This window comes from Scyliorhinus canicula, chromosome 3 (assembly GCF_902713615.1).
Source record: "Scyliorhinus canicula chromosome 3, sScyCan1.1, whole genome shotgun sequence".
Lineage (NCBI taxonomy): Eukaryota > Metazoa > Chordata > Chondrichthyes > Carcharhiniformes > Scyliorhinidae > Scyliorhinus > Scyliorhinus canicula.
The window spans coordinates 272004709-272025252 of record NC_052148.1 but is presented as its reverse complement, the minus strand read 5'-3'; the positions used below and the strand labels follow the sequence as shown (position 1 = coordinate 272025252).

The window sequence follows — 20544 nt, the reverse complement described above, 5'->3', positions numbered from 1 at the left end:
ATGGGGAATCCAGCCCAGTATCTCTATGGAGAGTCCAGCCCGGTATCTCTATGGAGAATCCAGCCCAGTATCTCTATGGAGAATCCAGCCCAGTATCTCTATGGAGAGTCCAGCTCAGTATCTCTATGGAGAATCCAGCCCGGTATCTCTATGGAGAATCCAGCCCAGTATCTCTATGGAGAATCCAGCCCAGTATCTCTATGGAGAATCCAGCCCAGTATCTCTATGGAGAGTCCAGCTCAGTATCTCTATGGAGAATCCAGCCCGGTATCTCTATGGAGAATCCAGCCCAGTATCTCTATGGAGAATCCAGCCCAGTATCTCTATGGAGAATCCAGCCCAGTATCTCTATGGAGAGTCCAGCCCGGTATCTCTATGGAGAATCCAGCCCAGTATCTCTATGGAGAATCCGGCCCAGTATCTCTATGGAGAATCCAGCCCGGTATCTCTATGGAGAATCCAGCCCAGTATCTCTATGGAGAATCCAGCCCAGTATCTCTATGGAGAATCCAGCCCAGTATCTCTATGGAGAGTCCAGCCCAGTATCTCTATGGGGAATCCAGCCCAGTATCTCTATGGAGAATCCAGCCCGGTATCTCTATGGAGAGTCCAGCCCAGTATCTCTATGGAGAATCCAGCCCAGTATCTCTATGGAGAATCCAGCCCAGTATCTCTATGGGGAATCCAGCCCGGTATCTCTATGGAGAGTCCAGCCCAGTATCTCTATGGGGAATCCAGCCGCGTATCTCTATGGAGAGTCCAGCCCAGTATCTCTATGGGGAATCCAGCCCGGTATCTCTATGGAGAGTCCAGCCCGGTATCTCTATGGGGAATCCAGCCCAGTATCTCTATGGAGAATCCAGCCCAGTATCTCTATGGGGAATCCAGCCCAGTATCTCTATGGGGAATCCAGCCCGGTATCTCTATGGAGAGTCCAGCCCGGTATCTCTATGGAGAATCCAGCCCGGTATCTCTATGGAGAATCCAGCCCGGTATCTCTATGGAGAGTCCAGCCCGGTATCTCTATGGAGAATCCAGCCCAGTGTCTCTATGGAGGATCCAGCCCGGTATCTCTATGGAGAATCCAGCCCAGTATCTCTATGGAGAATCCAGCCCAGTATCTCTATGGAGAATCCTGCCCGGTATCTCTATGGAGAATCCAGCCCAGTATCTCTATGGGGAATCCAGCCCAGTATCTCTATGGAGAATCCAGCCCAGTATCTCTATGGAGAATCCGGCCCAGTATCTCTATGGAGAATCCAGCCCAGTATCTCTATGGAGAATCCAGCTCGGTATCTCTATGGAGAGTCCAGCCCAGTATCTCTATGGAGAATCCAGCCCAGTATCTCTATGGAGAGTCCAGCCCAGTATCTCTATGGAGAATCCAGCCCAGTATCTCTATGGAAAGTCCAGCCCAGTATCTCTATGGAAAGTCCAGCTCGGTATCTCTATGGAGAATCCAGCCCGGTATCTCTATGGAGAATCCAGCCCAGTATCTCTATGGAGAGTCCAGCCCAGTATCTCTATGGAGAATCCAGCCCGGTATCTCTATGGAGAATCCAGCCCAGTATCTCTATGGAGAATCCAGCCCGGTATCTCTATGGAGAATCCAGGTCGGTATCTCTATGGAGAATCCAGCCCAGTATCTCTGTGGAGAATCCGGCCCAGTATCTCTATGGAGAATCCGGCCCAGTATCTCTATGGAGAATCCAGCCCAGTATCTCTATGGAGAATCCAGCCCAGTATCTCTATGGAGAATCCGGCCCAGTATCTCTATGGAGAATCCGGCCCAGTATCTCTATGGAGATTCCAGCCCAGTATCTCTATGGAGATTCCAGCCCAGTATCTCTATGGAGAATCCGGCCCAGTATCTCTATGGAGAATCCGGCCCAGTATCTCTATGGAGAATCCAGCCCAGTATCTCTATGGAGAATCCAGCCCAGTATCTCTATGGAGAATCCAGCCCAGTATCTCTATGGAAAGTCCAGCCCAGTATCTCTATGGAAAGTCCAGCTCGGTATCTCTATGGAGAATCCAGCCCGGTATCTCTATGGAGAATCCAGCCCAGTATCTCTATGGAGAGTCCAGCCCAGTATCTCTATGGAGAATCCAGCCCGGTATCTCTATGGAGAATCCAGCCCAGTATCTCTATGGAGAATCCAGCCCGGTATCTCTATGGAGAATCCAGGTCGGTATCTCTATGGAGAATCCAGCCCAGTATCTCTGTGGAGAATCCGGCCCAGTATCTCTATGGAGAATCCGGCCCAGTATCTCTATGGAGAATCCAGCCCAGTATCTCTATGGAGAATCCAGCCCAGTATCTCTATGGAGAATCCGGCCCAGTATCTCTATGGAGAATCCGGCCCAGTATCTCTATGGAGATTCCAGCCCAGTATCTCTATGGAGATTCCAGCCCAGTATCTCTATGGAGAATCCGGCCCAGTATCTCTATGGAGAATCCGGCCCAGTATCTCTATGGAGAATCCAGCCCAGTATCTCTATGGAGAATCCAGCCCAGTATCTCTATGGAGAATCCAGCCCAGTATCTCTATGGAGAGTCCAGCCCGGTATCTCTATGGAGCGTCGAGCCCAGTATCTCTAAAAGGAGGTAATCCGGTCATTTATCACATTGCTGTTTTGGAGAGTTTGCTGTGCGCAAATTGGCTGCCACGGATCCTTTGTTACAACAGAGACTACACTTCAAAAGTACTTTGTTGGCTGTGAAATACTTTGATTTGCCGTGAGGATGGGCAAGGGGCGAAGTTAGCACCTTGCCCATTTCTAGCGGTGCACATCTCCAAAAATCTGTCCTGGTCCACCCATGTCGACACTACCACCAAGAAAGCACAACAGCGCCTATACTTCCTCAGGAAACTAAGGAAATTCGGCATGTCCACATTAACCCTTACCAACTTTTACAGATGCACCATAGAAAGCATCCTATCGGGCTGCATCACAGCCTGGTATGGCAACTGCTCAGCCCAGGACCGCAAGAAACTTCAGAGAGTAGTGAACACCGCCCAGTCCATCACACGAACCTGCCTCCCATCCATTGACTCCATCTACACCTCCCGTTGCCTGGGGAAAGCGGGCCCCATAATCAAAGACCCCTCCTACCCGGCTTACTCACTCTTCCAACTTCTTCCATCGGGCAGGAGATACAGAAGCCTGAGAACACGCACGAACAGACTCAAAAACAGCTTCTTCCCCACTGTCACCAGACTCCTAAATGACCCTCTTATTGACTGACCTCATTAACACGACACCCTGTATGCTTCATCCGATGCCAATGCTTATGTAGTTACATTGTATACCTTGTGTTGCCCTATTATGTATTTTCTTTTATTCCCTTTTCTTCCCATGTACTTAATGATCTGTTTGAGTTGCTCGGTACACGTGACAATAAACAAATCCAATCCAATCCAATCCAATGTTAATGCAAGTGTTTCTTTTTCTTGATGCTTCATTTTCATTCGTTCCAGGGCCCGCTTTATCCACCAGCCCTTTGAAAAGTTGATAATATTTATGCTCATAGTGTTATGCTGAGAGGAAAGATGAAGTAACTTGCAGTTCCTTTTTTATGTCCTGAAGATGCATCCAAGTGCTTCCCAGCCAATCGACTGCGTTTGAAATGTTGACTAATGTGGTAACCAGCGGCATGGTGGTGCAGTGGTTAGCACTGCTGCCTCACTGCGCCGAGGACCCGGGTTCGATCCCGGCCCTAGGTCACTGTCCGTGTGGAGTTTGCACATTCTCCCTGTGCCTGCGTGGGTTTCGCCCCCACAACCCAAAGATGTGCAGGGTAGGTGGGTTGGCCACGCTAAATTGCCCCTTAATTGGAAAAAAAGAATGATTGGGTACTCTGAATTTTTAAAAATGTTGCACAGAGCAAGGTCTCACGCGTAATGATGTAATAACGACCAGTTGCCCAGTGTTGCTTGAAGGATGTCCAAAGTTATGCAGGTTATGGGATTGTGGGGATGAGGGGGGTGGGTGGGGTGGGGAGTGTCCGCCTGCATTGAATGATCTTTCATTGGGTCGGTGCAGACCCGATGGGCCGAATGGCCTCCTTCTGCACTGTAGGGATTCTCTGGTTCAATGGATGCATATTGACCAGAATCCTGGGGAAGAAACAAAAATGTTGCTCGGAGTCTTTACAAACACACAAACAGATCTTGCCCAAAACATTGAATGAAAACACAATGGGCGATAGGGAGATTCAATAGTAACGTCCATAAGAGAATTGGATAAATACTGGAAAAGGAAAGAAGTTGCAGGGCAATGGAAGATAGTGTTAACACTCAGTGGTTAGCACTGCTACCTCACAGCGCCAAGGACCTGGGTTCAATTCCGGCCTCGGTTCACTGTGCGGAGTCTGCACGTTCTCCCCGTTTCAGCGTGGGTTTCCTCCGGGTGCTCCGGTTTCCTCCCACGGTCCAAAGACGTGCAGGTTAGGTGGATTTGTCACGCTAAATTGGCACTTAGTCTCCAGGGATGTGCAAGTTATGGGGATAGGGCGGGGGAGTGGGCGTAGGTAGGGTGCTCTTTCAGAGGGGCGATGGGCCGAATGGCCTCCTTCTACGCTGTGGGAATTCTATTCTATTCTATGAGGTCTGACACCATTTGTGGAGCTCCATGCTGATGACCCTTATATCAGGATCCTGCTCTGGTGTCACTGAATGTAAAAACCTATTAAAGTCACAAATATTCACACGGTACATTTGTGTTATTGTTTCTTTCCAAAAATAGCCGTGGACTTCTTCAATCAGATTAACCTGCTGTACGGAACAATAATGGACTGCTGTACTGAGGAGAGCTGCTCTGTCATGTCTGCTGGTCCCAAGTGAGTTCTGGGTTTAAGCCTTTTACTTATTACCTGCTTTCTAGCTTGTTAGTTTCATTATCTCTGATGGTTAATTAGCCAGCTTTCTGTACCGACACCCTGCAGAGGTGAGCAGAGAAAGGAAGCACTATGTCACATAGAAAATACTGAACAAGGCTTTGACTGAAACCCATTTTATACTGTCTCCGCTGATCAGAAAGATTTCCAAACTAGCTCGTCATATCACTTTATTCTCAGAGACAGATTTTCTATATCTAAAGCGCACTATCTCCAGCCCGAGTCCCTGAGACGTTTCAAAGTCTCACTTTCACGCTGTTGCAGTCAATGCTACTTTAGAAGTGCCTGCTTTATTTGCAAGTTCTGGTTGAGTTGTGGTTGGGTGGTCGGAAAGCCAGTGAACAGGTGGACAATCCCCAGCGAGGTTTCAAAATGCCGCGTGCTGTCACTGGGGTTTTTCATTTTACTGAATGTATGTCATTGGCGTTTGAGATAAGGAAGGGGGGGGGGGAGGTGGGGGAGGGGGAAATGGGGAAATGAGTGGCAAAGCAGTTTGGACGTAGCAAATTTTGTCTTGTGGGGGGGTTGGTGTTTGCTAGACCTGGAGCAAATGTAGGTCAACGAGCACAGAGGTGTGTTACTGTGAGTTAGGGTAGGGGAACAGAAATTTGGATAAACTGGAGTTTGGGGGGGTGAAAGGTGGGATAGGAGGTGGCCAGAAAACATTGGAATAATCAGATCTGAAGGTAATAAATTTTCCATCCAATGCCCCTTTCTTTTCCTTGTCCAAATATTGGTCTTCATAAGGGTCCGTAGGCTACAATGCCAAGCAAAATCCTGCCCGTTCCTGGTTCCTGGTTCCTGGGCAGTCAATCAGGTTGAAGCAATCAATTCACTAACTCACGGTGCTGTTTGACTGTCAGTTTAAGCTCCCCCTCCATCCCTTCCAGACCAGCAGCTAAACAGCCCCCTCTTCTGCCTAGACGTCACCCTCACCTCACCGCACAAATTTGTTCCTGGGCAGCACGGCAGCACAGTGGTTAGCACAGTTCCTTCACAGCTCCAGGGTCCCAGGTTCGATTCCCGGCCTGGGTCACTGTCTGTGCGGAGTCTGCACATTCTCCCCGTGTCAGCGTGGGTTTCCTCCGGGCGCTCCGGTTTCCTCCCACAGTCCAAAGATGTGCAGGTTAGGTGGATTGGCCACAGTAAATTGTGTCCAAAAAGGTTAGGTGGGGTTACTGGGGTAGGGTGGAGGTGTGGGCTTAGGGAGGGTGCTCTTTCCAAGTGCCGGTGAAGACTCGATGGGCTGAATGGCCTCCTTCTGCTCTGTAAATTCTATGATTTGATGCTTCTTACTACATGTGACACCTTCAGTGCCTTACTTGCTGCTTTCCTGAGCTCCCAAATGCCCCCCAATTCCAATAGTTCCCAGCTCCCAAACTGTTCTCGTTGCTGCATTTTGAAAGGTCCTCTGCCTCACACCCTTCAAAGTGGCCTCTGTAGTTCCCAGTGTTTCTCATTTTTTGAGTGTTTCTTTCTGATCAAAGAAATGGGGAGTAAAATAGTAAAACTTGGTTAATTCAGGAATCATGGTGATTGTCCCCTTTCAAATTAAATCCTGTTAAAAAGCTACAATTTTTGTGACGGCGTGTGGAACAAACTTTAGAATCTACTGTCAGTGGAAAACTACAAGAAGATATTTCAGCACTCTCCCGCCAGATTATGCTTCACTGCATTTGGTACAAAATTAACTGCTGAACCTTTACTTCCTGAAAAGATTTGGCTCCTACAGAGGCAACAAGTGCCAGCTGGCCGTGGGTTTGAACTCTTACACCAGCTCTTGATCATATAGCCCAGGCTGACACTCTGGCCGCAGCGCTGAGGGAGCGATGCACTGTCAGAGGGGCTGTGTTTCAAATGAGAAATTAAACTGAGGCCTTGTCTGGCCGAGGGTGGAGGTGAAAGATCCCATGGCTGCTATTTCAAAGCAGAGGAGTGAAGTTAACCTCTGACCAATATTCTTTCCTCCACATAAAACAGACTGTCGTGCCTTTATCACATTGCTGTTTGTGGCTCTTGCTGTGAGTTAATTGGTTGGTGCAAATCCTACCTTATAACACTGACAACACTCTGAAAGTGTTTACTTCATTGACCGTAAAGTACTTTGAGACGTGAATGGTTTATGATGCAACTTCTTTCCAAAACTCTTTGTCTAAAAAGGAACTTCTTTATGGATGCCCAGTTCATTTCGGACGGTCATCGTTTTGTTTTTAGTAAATGAAAGCAGAACCTTGTCTCTTGTTTGTCAGATGACTGGGAGCGATTGTCAGCCCGTCTGATACACACGGGACAGTGAGACCATCATGTGAGAATGCAGAATTGCGTAAAATCTTCAGATACTGCTTGAAGACTGGGTCTAGTTTCACTGCATAATAATAATCTTTATTATTGTCACAAGTAGACTTACATTAACACTGCAATGAAGTTACTGTGAAAAGCCCCTAGTCGCCACATTCCGGCGCCTGTTCGGGTCACAGAGGGAGAATTCAGAATGTCCAATTCACCTAACAAGCAGGTCTTTCGGGACTTGTGGGAGGGAACCGGAGCACCCGGAGGAAACCCACTATTATAGAAAGGATATTAGTAAACTAGAAAGAGTGCAGGAAAGATTTACTAGGATGATACCGGGACTTGATGGTTTGAGTTATAAGGAGAGGCTGGATAGGATGGGACTTTTTTCCCTAGAGCGTAGGAGGCTGAGCGATGATCTTATAGAGGTCTATAAAATAATGAGGGGCATCGATCAGATCGATAGGCAACATTTTTTCCCAAGTAAGAAGTCTTACAACACCAGGTTAAAGTCCAACAGGTTTGTTTCAAACACTAGCTTTCGGAGCACTGCTCCTTCCTCAGGTGAATGAAGAGGTAGGTTCCAGAAACATTTATGCAGGCAAAGTCAAAGATGCCAGACAATGCTTTGAATGCGAGCATTTGCTGGTAATTAAGTCTTTACAGATCCAGAGATAGGGTTAACCCCAGGTTAAAGAGGTATGAATTGTCTCAAGACAGGACAGTTGGTAGGATTTCGCAAGCCCAGGCCAGATGGTGGGGGGTGAATGTAATGCGACATGAATCCAAGGACCCATAAAGTCTACCTCATACGCTGCAGGAAAGGAGGTCCCGGAGCGTGGTACATTGGCGAGACCATGCAGACACTGCGACAACGGATGAAAGGACATCGCGCGACAATCGCCAGGCAGGAATGTTCCCTTCCAGTCGGGGAACACTTCAGCAGCCAAGGGCATTCAGCCTCTGATCCCCGGGTAAGCGTTCTCCAAGGCGGCCTTCAGGGCGCGCGACAACGCAGAATCGCCGAGCAGAAACTTATAGCCAAGTTCTGCACACATGAATACGGCTTCAACCGGGACCTTGGATTCATGTTGCATTACATTCACCCCCCACCATCTGGCCTGGGCTTGCAAAATCCTACCAACTGTCCTGGCTTGAGACAATTCACACCTCTTTAACCTGGGGTTACCCCTATCTCTGGATCTGTAAAGGCTTAATTACCTGCAAATCCTCACATTCAAAGCATTGTCTGGCATTTAAAAAAAATTTAGAGTACCCAATTATTTTTTCCAATTAAGGGACAATTAAGCATGGCCAATCCACCTATCCTACACATCTTTTGGGTTGTGGAGGTGAAACCCACGCAGACATGGGGAGAATGTGCAAACTCCACACGGACAGTGACCCAGAGCCGGGATTTGAACCTGGGTCCTCAGTGCCGTAGGCAGCAATGCTAACCACTGTGCCACCATGCTGCCCTTGTCTGGCATCTTTGACTTTGTCTATATATATATGTTTCTGGAACATACCTCTTCATTCACCTGAGGAGGGAGCAGGGCTCCGAAAGCTAGTGTTTGAAACAAACCTGTTGGACTTTAACCTGGTGTAAGACTTCTTACTGTGCTCACCCCAGTCCAACGCCGGCATCTCCACATCATCTTTTCCCAACGTAAGGGAGTCTAAAACTAGAGGGCATGGGTTTAAGGTGAGAGGGTCCAGAGGGGCAATGTTTTCACACAGAGGGTGGGGAGTGTCTGGAACGAGCTGCCAGAGTCAGTAGTAGAGGTGGGTATAATTTTGTCTTTTAAAAAGCATTTAGACAGTTATATAGGAAGGATGAATGTGGGCCAAATGAGAGTAATTGAACATAGAACATAGAACATACAGTGCAGAAGGAGACCATTCAGTCCATCGAGTCTGCACCGACCCATTTAAACCCTCACTTCCACCCTATCCCCGTAACCCAATAACCCCTCCGTACCATGTTTTTGTTTTGGTCACTAAGGGCAATTTATCATGGCCAATCCACCTAACCTGTTGGGACCTAATTGGGTCTAGTTTAGTGGTAAAAACTGGGCGGCATGGACAAGTTGGGCCGAACGGCCTGTTTTCATGCTGTAAACCTCCGTGACTCTATAGCATGCAGACTCCGCTCAGACAGTGACCCAAGCCGGGAGTCGAACCCGTGAACCTGGCATGGTGAGACAACAGTGCTAACCACTGTGTTACCGTGCCGCCCATATACTTTTTCCTATACTTTATGAGTTAAACTCAGGAAATATACATATTTATACCTGCGTAAAAACAGCATTAACTGTGATATGGGATGAAGAAAGAAACAACACTTTGCATTTATATAGCAGCCTGCATGACCTCAGGATGTCCCAAATATTTTCTGGTCAAGTTATTGTTGTAATATAGGCAAGCCAACTGTGCACAGCAAGACTCCACAAACAGCAATGTGACAATAACCAGATCTCTTTTTTTGACGATGTTGATTGAGGGATAAATATTGGCTGCAGGACACTAGGATAACTCCAATGCTCCTCCTCCAGATAGTCCTTTGGGATATTTTATGTGCGCCATCCAGGGCAGACGGAACTTCTGTTGATGCCTATTCTGAGAGACAACACCTGTGATGCTGCAGCACTCCCTCAATATCACAATGGTTAGTGACTTAAATCCTAACCTGTACAAAGCCCCGTTCACCTTCCACCCCCACCTTCCCCCCATTCCCCTCTCCCCCACTACACGGCGCTCGCTGATTGGTCAAGCAATGCCTCGATTTTAAAATCTCATCCTTGTTTGCAAATCCATGACCTCGTGCCCTCTCCATCTCTGTAACCTCCTCCAGCCTTGGACCCTCCAAGGACTCTGTGCTCCTCGAATTCTGGCCTGTTGACCATCTCCAATTTTAATCGTTACATCATCGGTGGCCGTGCCTTCATCCGCCTGGGGCCCAAGCTCTGGAAATCCCTCCTTAAACCTCTCTGTCTCTCCCCGCCCTTTGAAATGGTCCCTAAAGCCTCCCCCTTTGCTCATAATGAAAATTAATTCCTGGAGATAGTGGGCTCGGAGGCATGGGATGAGTTGGGATAATCGGGGGAGCGGGCTGTGTCGGAATGGCTCCCTGAGACATTCCCACCGAGGGGAACTTTCCCAGGACTGTCCGGAAAGTGGAATTAGCTGCCCCCCTCCACATGGCTGGGGCGACAAGTAAGATGCTTGAAGCTCCAATTGGGGACAAGCCTGCAGGCCCATGGCATTTTCCCAGCAACAGAACTCCCCCACCCTCGGCTTGTGGGGTTCACCAACTCAATGAAGGCGATCTCCCTGTTGCAAGCTGGGAGCTATTGGACCTGGAGGTCCCATGTCCGAATGACAGGGGCCAGGAAAAGGCCCCATCTGGTTCCAAACAATTCCCCAGGAAAGGCTTCCCCTCCTGCTCTGGGGGTCCTAATGGCTTTTACTCCGAATCATTTATAATTTATACCCATGACCCCGAGGCTGCCTCCATTTTGAGCACCCTCGTGGTCACCAACCTGCCTCAGCAGAGTCCAATGTAATAATTAATTGTTCAATTGTCCGCTGTTTGATTATGTGTCTCTGTTCTGTGTGCTATTAGTCAAGCCTGGGTGCGGTTACAGGGAGAGAGAAGCTAGCAATAAGCTGGAAGTTTGTGACCGTTTAGACATATAGGACTTTGGTTAGGCCACATTTGGAATACTGTGTGCAGTTCTGGTCACCACATTACCAGAAGGATGTGGATGCTTTAGAGAGGGTGCAGAGGAGGTTCGCCAGGATGTTGCCTGGTATGGAGGGTGCTAGCTATGAAGAAAGGTTGAGTAGATTAGGATTGTTTTCGATGGAAAGACAGAGGTTGAGGGGGGACCTGATTGAGGTCTACAAAATTATGAGAGGTATGGACAGGGTGGATAGCAACAAGCTTTTTCCAAGAGTGGGGGTGTCAGTTACAAGGGGTCACGATTTCAAGGTGAGAGGGGGAAAGTTTAAGGGAGATGTGCGTGGAAAGATTTTTATGCAGAGGGTGGTGGGTGCCTGGAATGCTTTACCAGCAGAGGTGGTAGAGGCGGGCACGATGGCATCATTTAAGATGCATCTAGACAGATATATGAACGGGCGGGGAACAGAGGGAAGTAGATCCTTGGAAAATAGGCAACAGGTTTAGATAAAGGATCTGGATTGGTGCAGGCTGGGAGGGCCAAAGGGCCTGTTCCTGTGCTGTAATTCTCTTTGTTCTTTGTTCTATACCAGTGTCATTTCTACATATCAGCCAAGGCACACCCTCCCCCCCTGGTGGGGCTGCGGGGACATTATAGCTGCTGGTCACCTGACTCGCCATGCTGCATCAGGAACATGATGATATCTGTGGGGGCGAGTAATTAGGGGGCAGCCTCCGAGGAGATTGCACAGCAAATGTGGATCTGGGGGTCCCAATACCCCCAAAACATCGGGAGATGGTGGCAGAATGGTAATATCCCTGGATGGGTAATCCAGAGGTCCAGGCTAATGCTCCGGGGACACGGTTCAAATCCCACCTCGGCAGCTGATGGAATTTACATTCAATGAATCAATCTGGAATGTAAAACTAGTCTCAGTAATGGTCACCATGACAACTATCCTCGATTGTTGTCAAATCCCATCGGGTTCACTCATGTCCTTTCGGGAAGGAAATCCGTCGTCCTTACCTGGTCTGGCCTACATGTGACTCCAGGCCCACAGTGATGTGGTTGACTGTTAATTGCCCTTAGTTCCAGGGCAATCAGGGACGTGCAATAAAGTGCTGACCTTGCCAGTGATGTGCACATTCCATGAAAGAATAAAGGAAACAAATGCGCAGGAAAATCCATCCCAATGTCTCCTTATGTGCCTCGGTGTCAAATTGTGTTTGGTAATCACTCACGCGAAGCACCTTGGGTGACTTTGATACCTTAAAAGTGCTTTAGTAATGTAAATGGTTGTAACTGTGTAACTCACAACAGAGTGCAGTGAAATCACTTACTTCAGACGGCTCCGAGGTCAAAAAGTGTGTGTAACAGGATTTTTCACAATTCTGGATCCCCAAAATCATCTCGTTGACCAGGGGCGGCGTGGTGGCACAGGGGTAAACACTCTTGCCTCACAGCGCCAGGGACCCCGATTCAATTCCAGCCTTGTGTCACTGTCTGAGTGGAGATTGCACATTCTCCCCGTGTCTGCGTGGGTTCCTTCCGGGTGCTCTGGTTTCCGCCCACAGGTTAGGTGGGTTGGCCATGATCAATTGCCCCTTCGTGTCCACGGTTGTGCAGGTTAGGTGGGGTTACTGGGACAGGACAGGGGAGTGGGACTAGGTTAGGGTGCTCTTTCAGAGGGTTCGTGCACGCAATGGGCCTCTTTCTGCACTGTAGTGATTCTATGATTTGGAACATCTTTTCCTGCTTGATTGCATTCTGAAACCGTCTTGTGACAATATTATATTTTGCTTCTGCTTTTGCCCCTTGTTTGTCTAAACTGAAACCAGGGTGTAGTATCTGTTTGAAACAGATCGGACCCTAAATGGTAAAAGAGGCTTTAAGACAGGATGCTGCGATCAGACATTTCTGTGCTGTTACATTTGGAATCGCGCTATTTTATGTTTTTAGTATCACAGAAGCCTGAGGGCCCCTCACTGTGAGCAGTGGAACTCCGGAATCTTCTGCTTCTTATTGCTTTTCTCAATATGCTACTTTGTCCAGTTTGGATATTTTGGGACTGGAAGTTTGGAAAGTGATATTCTGATCACAGAATCAAAGAAGGCAACAGTGCAGTCGGAGCTTTACCACCCATCGCTCCTATGGCGTCTGTCTGAAAGAACTGTCCAATTAGTCTAACTCCCCCGACACGCTGGTGTTCCCCTCCTACCCCTCGTAGCTCCCCGGCGGATACACCCCATCTCAGAACATCCCCAGCTTCAGATGTCCGCACTCCAACGGAGACAGTCACGTAGCGTGCAACACGAGATCACAGAAATGCTGAGACACAGCACGTACCAGGATCTGTAGCCACATTTGTAGCAGATTCCTCATTATTGAGCCACATTTACAGATGATTTGAAGCAAATTGAGTCATTTATGGTACAGAAGGAGGCCATTCGCCCGATCGATCTCATGCTGGCCCCCCATGGAGCAATCCAGTCAGTCCCTCTCCCCAGCTCGATCCCTATAGATATATAGATGCAGAGCTAACAAATAAACGAATCAGGTCTCCTTCACTGACAGAACAGAAACGAAAGGTTGACTGCATTCTGCATTTTGCATCAAAGTCCATAGTCCAAGTTGTCAGGTTGAAGGGGCGGCATGTGGCGCAGTGGTTAGCACTGGGACTGCGGCGCTGAGGACCCGGGTTCAAATCCCGGCCCTGGGTCACTGTCCGTGTGGAGTTTGCACATTTTCCCCGTGTCTGTGTGGGTCTCACCCCCACAACCCAAAGATGTGCAGGTTAGGTGGATTGGCCACCCTAAATTGCCCCTTAATTGGAAAAAAAAATAATTGGGTACTCTAAATTTTAAAAAAATGTTGGCAGGTTGAGTTAATTAAATTCTCAATCATTCACATACACCTAATGAGTTTTATAAAGTTTTTATTAATAGATTTAGTGTACCCAATAATTTTTTTTTCCAATTAAGGGGCAATTTAGCGTGGCCAATCCACCTAACCAGCACATCTTTGGGTTGTGGGGGTGAAACCCACGTAAACATGGGGAGAATGTGCAAACTCCACACGGACAGTGACCCAGAGCCGGGATTGAACCCGGGTCCTCGGCGCCGTAGGCAGCAGTGCTAACCACTGCGCCACCGTGCCCTCCCCCAATGAGTTTTATAAAGTGAGGAATTGTTCTGTTGTCTTGTAGATATTATAGGATAGGAAGAGGCAGTTGTGTAGTATAAACACCAACATTGACCATTTGGGCTGAATGATGTGTTGCTATGGAGTTAAATCCATTAATTATCTTGTTTATTAATGGCCCTGCCTGTCTTTTTTTCTTTATAATTTTCCAGATATGAATATCACTGGGCTGATGGAACAAACATTAAGAAACCAATTAAATGTTCAGCTCCTAAATACATTGATTACCTGATGACCTGGGTACAGGACCAGCTAGATGATGAAACTCTCTTCCCATCCAAGATAGGTAACACTTTAAGATAGGGATGGACAACCTGGGCTAGTGAGTGGGCCGTATGAGTGACTCCTTCTCTCAGTGGGCGCAAGATTGAAATCAGGGCTCGTTCACGAACCGTGACCCCGTGCATGAGATTAAATACATTTAAAATATGCCAAATATTTCATACCAAGTTATAGATAATGCTTAATTATTTATATGTTAATAGAGCTCTCATCAACTTCAAATGGTAAACACAAAATAAATATCTATGTTTTGGACACAGAGGGAGCGCACGGCTCTTGCAGTCAGTGTTGTGAGCAATCAGCTGACACCTCACTTCACTCTCTCTCCCTTTACGTGCAAATCATTTCAGTCAAACCGGTCAGAACAAAAACACACGGATAAAAATCAGCGGAATGGGGTAACCCTGCGCGTGGGCAACGGTCAATAAAATGTTGTGTGAGGGCAGCGCGGTGGTGCAGTGGGTTAGCCCTGCTGCCTCAAGGCGCCGAGGTCCCAGGTTCGATCCCGGCTCTGGGTCACTGTCCGTGTGGAGTTTGTACATTCTCCCCGTGTCTGCGTGAGTTTCACCCCCACACCTTCCGCCCCGCCCTCCGCAAGATTGACAAGGGCGGGACACGGACAATGGGAAAGTCCATTGCTCCCGGGCAGGATTCTCCGGTCACTGGGCAGACACAGCCGGAGAATCCTGCCCCCATACTTCACGAAAGGTCACGATGTATTTGCCATTTTACTATTGAAGCGAGAGGCACGTTGACAAATATTTTTGTCTTGCGTTCAACAGGACAAACGCCTCAACCAATCAGAATTGACCTGCCAACCATCAGCAATCAGCTTTGACAAAGAGTCATCGGACTCGAAACGTTAGCTCTTTTCCTCTCCCTACAGATGCTGCCAGACCTGCTGAGATTTTCCAGCATTTTCTCCTTCGAACCAATCAGCACCCTTTTCTCCTGCAGTTGAAATTGTTGGTACTGTTTGAAATTTGGCATTCCTGTGTTTGTCCTGAAAAGTGAGAGACGAACAGGCCTCATGTAATACCTCTCTTCAGTAATATCCATGTTCTGTTCCGTCAAATGGCTGGTTGGCATTTTCTGTTTCATGTTGCGTTGACCTAAGTCCCTTTTAATGATCCAACGTTCCAGTGTGTGTGCCTGTTCACTGATTCCTTCCTAACTCCAATCATATTTGGCGGGACCTTCCACCCGCCCCCACCTTTGGCCGACAGCGGGATGTTCCCAACGCGCCGCTGTCAATGGGGTTTCCCCTGTTGTTTGCACCATCTGCGCTGGAGAATCTGCAGTGGGCTGGGGATGGCGGTTGGGGAGGGGGTGGGGGGGGACACCATCGGTGGGACTGGAAAATCCCGCAGGCGGGAAAAGCTGGAATATTTCGGCCATTGTCTCATTTTGCTCCCGTGCCCATTATGTATCTCCTGCAGGTAAATAAGGAAACGTGTAGAGAATCCTATCACCTTGTTCGGGCTTGTCAGAATGCTTCACATAGCTTTAGTTATTTTTCAGTTTCATAAGGAAATGGAGCCACCCGTGATTTTGCCAAAGGTGCGATCCGTCAAGCAGCGGGCAAGGTGAATTGGCAAGCTGCCTCTCCCAGTGCTGTTGGTTCCAGTCAGAGAGCACAGAAGGAGACCATTTAGCTTGTTTTTAAACTTAAAAAAATAAAATTCCAATTGAGGGGCAATTTAGCGTGGCCAATCCACCTACTCTGCACACCTTTGGGTTGTGGGGGTCAGACCCACGCAGACACGGGGAGAATGTGCAAACTCCACACGGGCAGTGATCCGGGGTCGGGTTTGAAGCTGGATTGTCAGCGGCGTGAGGCAGCAGTGCTACCCACTGCGTCGCCATGCCTGTGCTGTCTCTTTGAGGAAGCTAGCCAACCTTTTGATCCTATTTTTCTTCCTTCTTTCCCAATTCGCAGCCCTTCAGAGTCTGTACTGGCTCAGCGATGTGTGTGTGTTCTGCACTAAAGATGGTCACATGTTTCACAGGGACACTCTTTGGGTTGATGACTGTCAGCCTTAGCCCAGTGTGAAGCAAGTGGGAACTTGCTGGTTGTGGGAGCTTACAGCGTTTACGTTGGCCTCTGCATTTTCTACTGGGGGGGGGGGGGGAGCGCCCGCGCAATCGCCGCGCTCCCGCAACAATTTTCCACGGTCGACCGGCCGAACTCACGCTGAGTTCCGCCGAGTCCCGCCGGCGTGGTTCCAACCTGGTACCAACCGGCGGGAGCTCGGAGCCGCGGCCGCGGTGGAAGTCCTGGAGGGGGGGCGACGGGACCTGACTCGTGGGGGGGGGGGGGGGGGGCCTCCACAGGGTCGAGGCCCACAATCGTGGGCTTCCGATTGGTGGGAGCCCACGAGCTGGAGGGGGCCTACATCCTTCAACATGGGCCTGCTGTAGGTCTCCGCCATGCTGCGTGGCGCCGGTGCGGAGACGACTCTCGTGCGCATGCGCGGACCCGCGCCAGCCGTGCAGGGCTGCGTTTCAGCGGCGAAGCAGCCGCAACACTCCGGCATCGTGTTGGCCCCCTGAAGACCACCGAATTGCTGGGCCAGGTGGCCCATTGACGCTGGCGTACACCACTCCCGGCCCATGGGTTTCCGGGCAGTGTGGGGTGGATTCAATGGGAAATCTCATTGGCAATGGCGGGGCCAGATGATCATGACCCTGGCCAATGGCGGGACTGTCTCCTGTGCTGAGAAACACTCCCTGGCGGGGTGGAGCAGGGGAGTGGGGGGCACGGAAAATCCCCCCTTTTAGGACAGTCTCAACACTTCAAAATTACTTCATTGGCTGCAAGTACTTTGGGAAATCATGAAGTTGTGAAAGGCACTAAAACAAAGTCTTACTTTTTTCACAAACCTCCTCTCTCCCGCTCCTTCCCGCTCTCTCTCTCTCTCGATAGGTGTTCCTTTTCCCAGGAATTTCATGTCGGTGGCTAAGACCATCCTGAAACGCCTGTTCCGAGTGTACGCCCACGTTTACCATCAACATTTTGATTCTGTGATCCAGCTCCAGGAAGAGGCTCATCTGAATACTTCCTTCAAACACTTCATCTATTTTATTCAGGTACATCGGATTGTGAAATTCCTGCAATAGATTCGCGGATTCGAACCCAGCGCCTGAGACAGGAACCGTCTCTCTTGTCGCTAAGCGATCAGGGATGCAGCGTTACCCAGTTATTCTAAAGCAGGACCTTACCTACCCCACCGGCATCCAATTATCTAACACATTTCAACAATGTCATTACATTAATGGTCGATAATTTGCCGTGGGGGTGATTTTAATGGTGTCTGCCATTAGCTACACTTGCTTCCTTGCACTTCAGGGGCTGGTTTAGCACAGTGGGCTAAATAGCTGTCATAGAATTAGATTTCATAGAATTTGCAGTGCAGAAGGAGGCCATTCAGCCCATCGAGTCTGCACTGGCTCTTGGAAAGAGCACCCTACCCAAGGTCAACAACTCCACCCTATCCCCATAACCCAGTAACCCCACCCAACACTAATGGCAATTTTGGACACTAAGGGCAATTTATCACGGCCAATCCACCTAACCTGCACATCTTTGGACTGTGGGAGGAAACCGGAGCACCCGGAGGAAACCCACGCAGACACAGGGAGGACGTGCAGACTCCGCACAGACAGTGACCCAAGCCGGAATCGAACCTGGGACCCTGGAGTTGTGAAGCGATTGTGCTATCCACAATGCTACCGTGTTGTAATGCAGAACAAGGCCAGCAGCGCGGGTTCAATTCCCATACCAGCCTCCCCGAACAGGTGCCAGAATGTGGCAACTAGGGGCTTTTCACAGTAACTTCATTGAAGCCTACTTGTGACAATAAGCCATTATTATCAATGTGAAATATGCTGAAATAATAAGTTCTTATTTTTTCATGGTGTATTGTTGAGAGTAGCAGCTGATACTGTCACAGTGAGGAAAATCGGGAATCTGGGATCTGAAAACCAATCAGAATAAATGGTTGTGAGTTTTCCAATGTAAAAAATGTAGGGAAGATGTTGGCCGGGATTCTCCGATCCCGCGCCGGGTCGGAGAATGGTTGGGGAGCGCAGGAATCACGCCACGCCGCTCCGACGCAGGGCCGACGATTCTCTGCCGACTGGAGAGTCGGCGGCAATCGCACTCGCAGGATCGCCGCCGTGTCAGTCGGGGGTCGTTGAAACCCCCCCCGCTGTGGTGATTCTCCGCGCTCAACGGGCCGAGTTCCACCGAGTCCGCCGCCGTGGCTTACATGTGGTCCTACCCGGCGGGACCTCGGCATTCTGGCAGCGGGGGCCGTCCTGGTTGGGGGGGGGGGGGGTGGGCCAGGGGGGTTCCGACTTCGGGGGGTCCTCCACAGTGGCCAGGCTTGCGATCGGGGCCTACCAATCGGCGGGTGGGCTGATTCCGGGGGGGGGCATATGTTCCTCCGCGCCGGGCCCCTGTAGGGCTCCACCATGTTGCCCGGGGGCCGGCACGGAGATGGCCACCCACGCGCATGCGCGAACCCCGTGCCGGCCGTGTAGGCCTGGCTTTCGGCACCGGAGCAGGAGCACAGCACTCCGGCACCGTACTAGCCCCCCCGAGGAAGGGGAGAATGACTGGGCCTGGAGGCCCATTGACGCCGGTGTCGCTCGCACCGGTTTTGATGCCGGCGTCAACACTTGGCCGGGATTTCGGAGAATCCCAGCCGTTACCTCTCATGGGAGGATCTAGAACTCGGGGTCATTGTTTAACAGATTTATGTGCAACCCGCTATGAGATTTTGAGTGGACCTGGGTAGTGTGCTCTTTCAAGGGGTCAGTGCAGACCCAATGGGCCAAATGGCCTCCTTCTGCACTATAAGGGGGTGAAAGGTTATCGAGGGATAGGCAGGAATATGGAATTGAGGTCACAATTAGATCAGCCATGATCGTACTGAATTGCGGAGCAGACTAGAGGGGCCGAGTGGCCCACACCTGCTCCTAATCCATATGCTCGTACGTCAGGACCGAGGATTAGAGTGTAGATCAGCTTTGCACTAACAGTTCCAGAGAGAAAAATGGAGGGAAAGATAGATTAGGAGCGGGGGGGGGGGGGGGGGGGGGGGGGGGGGGGGGAAGAGACAGAAAAGAAATTTCTTTATTTTAAATTGCTTTTTAAAATCTTCAACACCAATTCTAGAAGCAGCCATCGCTCACAGAGTCATCACTGTGACGTGAGCTGTTTGTTCCTGCATTACCTCAATAAATTGTCATTAAGACAGGTGAAAGATTGATAAATGTACAATACATCTCTTTCCTTTTTCAGGAGTTTAACCTCATAGATCGGAAGGAACTGGCTCCACTTCAAGAACTGATTGAAAAACTGACTGCAAAGGACAGATAGGAACAAGCCGCTGAGAGAGAAAGAGACAGAGCGCGCGAGAGAGAGAGAGAGAGATGCAGTCCATTTTCCTCCTTTAACACAAGCCCCCCAATGCTGGAGTGGGTTTTGTGAAGTGCATCCTGAGCTGGCGTTGACGAAACCTGAAGTCCTTACTTGAAAGCTCGAAACAAGATGATTATAGACTTTTCAGGTTTTCTTTGAGCAAGTCACCACATGCACAAGACAGCTTTAATTGTGACCTGTAATTATGCTGCACGGCACCAGTCTCCTGTTTCTGTACGATGTAATTCATTGGCACCCAGTAGAAGCCACGTTACTTTATCGAAGTGCCTACATTGAATCACAATCTTCACTTTTCTTCCTTTTCAACATTTTGATAACAAATAAAATTATGCTCTGGGCTGCTCGGGAAGGAAGCCATCAATTAGAAAAACTGTTCTATTTTATATATGTTTCATAAAGTCTTCACTGAAAACCCCTGTTGTTTCTCGAGTCATTCACAGCAAAGCCTTTGCAATTTAATTGAGATGCTAATCAGTTTTGAGATGTTGCAGGTATTAATGCTTAGATTGTTGTCAGAAAGTGAAGATTGCTTGTCAAATTACTGATTAAACATCTCATCCGAGAGGATTGGTGATGGGTGCTACCATTGACACCCACTAATCTTTGCTAAGGTAATATGATGACGTTGTTCAATCAAGCAGGTGGGGTTCTTGAGCTCCAGGAACAGGAGCCTGGAGCACAAAGCAACGGGGGTTGTGTCAAGGCCATGACTGGTCAGACTCCAGCGCGACTATTGTGTC

The 20544-nt window shown here is 49.2% G+C and overlaps 1 protein-coding gene across 2 annotated transcripts in view; it reads left to right on the top strand.

Moving 5' to 3' along the window:
* LOC119963543 (MOB kinase activator 1B-like) overlaps nucleotides 1-20216 on the top strand; it is a 50196-nt gene extending 29980 nt beyond the window's left edge. Inside the window, exons 3-6 of one of the 2 annotated variants that reach the window (XM_038792831.1) lie at nucleotides 4750-4843; nucleotides 14226-14359; nucleotides 17282-17445; nucleotides 19664-20216. In XM_038792831.1, coding sequence (XP_038648759.1) covers nucleotides 4750-4843; nucleotides 14226-14359; nucleotides 17282-17445; nucleotides 19664-19741 — 470 coding nt within the window. In that variant the 3' untranslated portion in view covers nucleotides 19742-20216. The remainder of the gene's footprint in view (nucleotides 1-4749; nucleotides 4844-14225; nucleotides 14360-17281; nucleotides 17446-19663) is intronic. The other variant, XM_038792832.1, reaches the window with a different exon arrangement.
* Nucleotides 20217-20544: the final 328 nt, after the last annotated feature.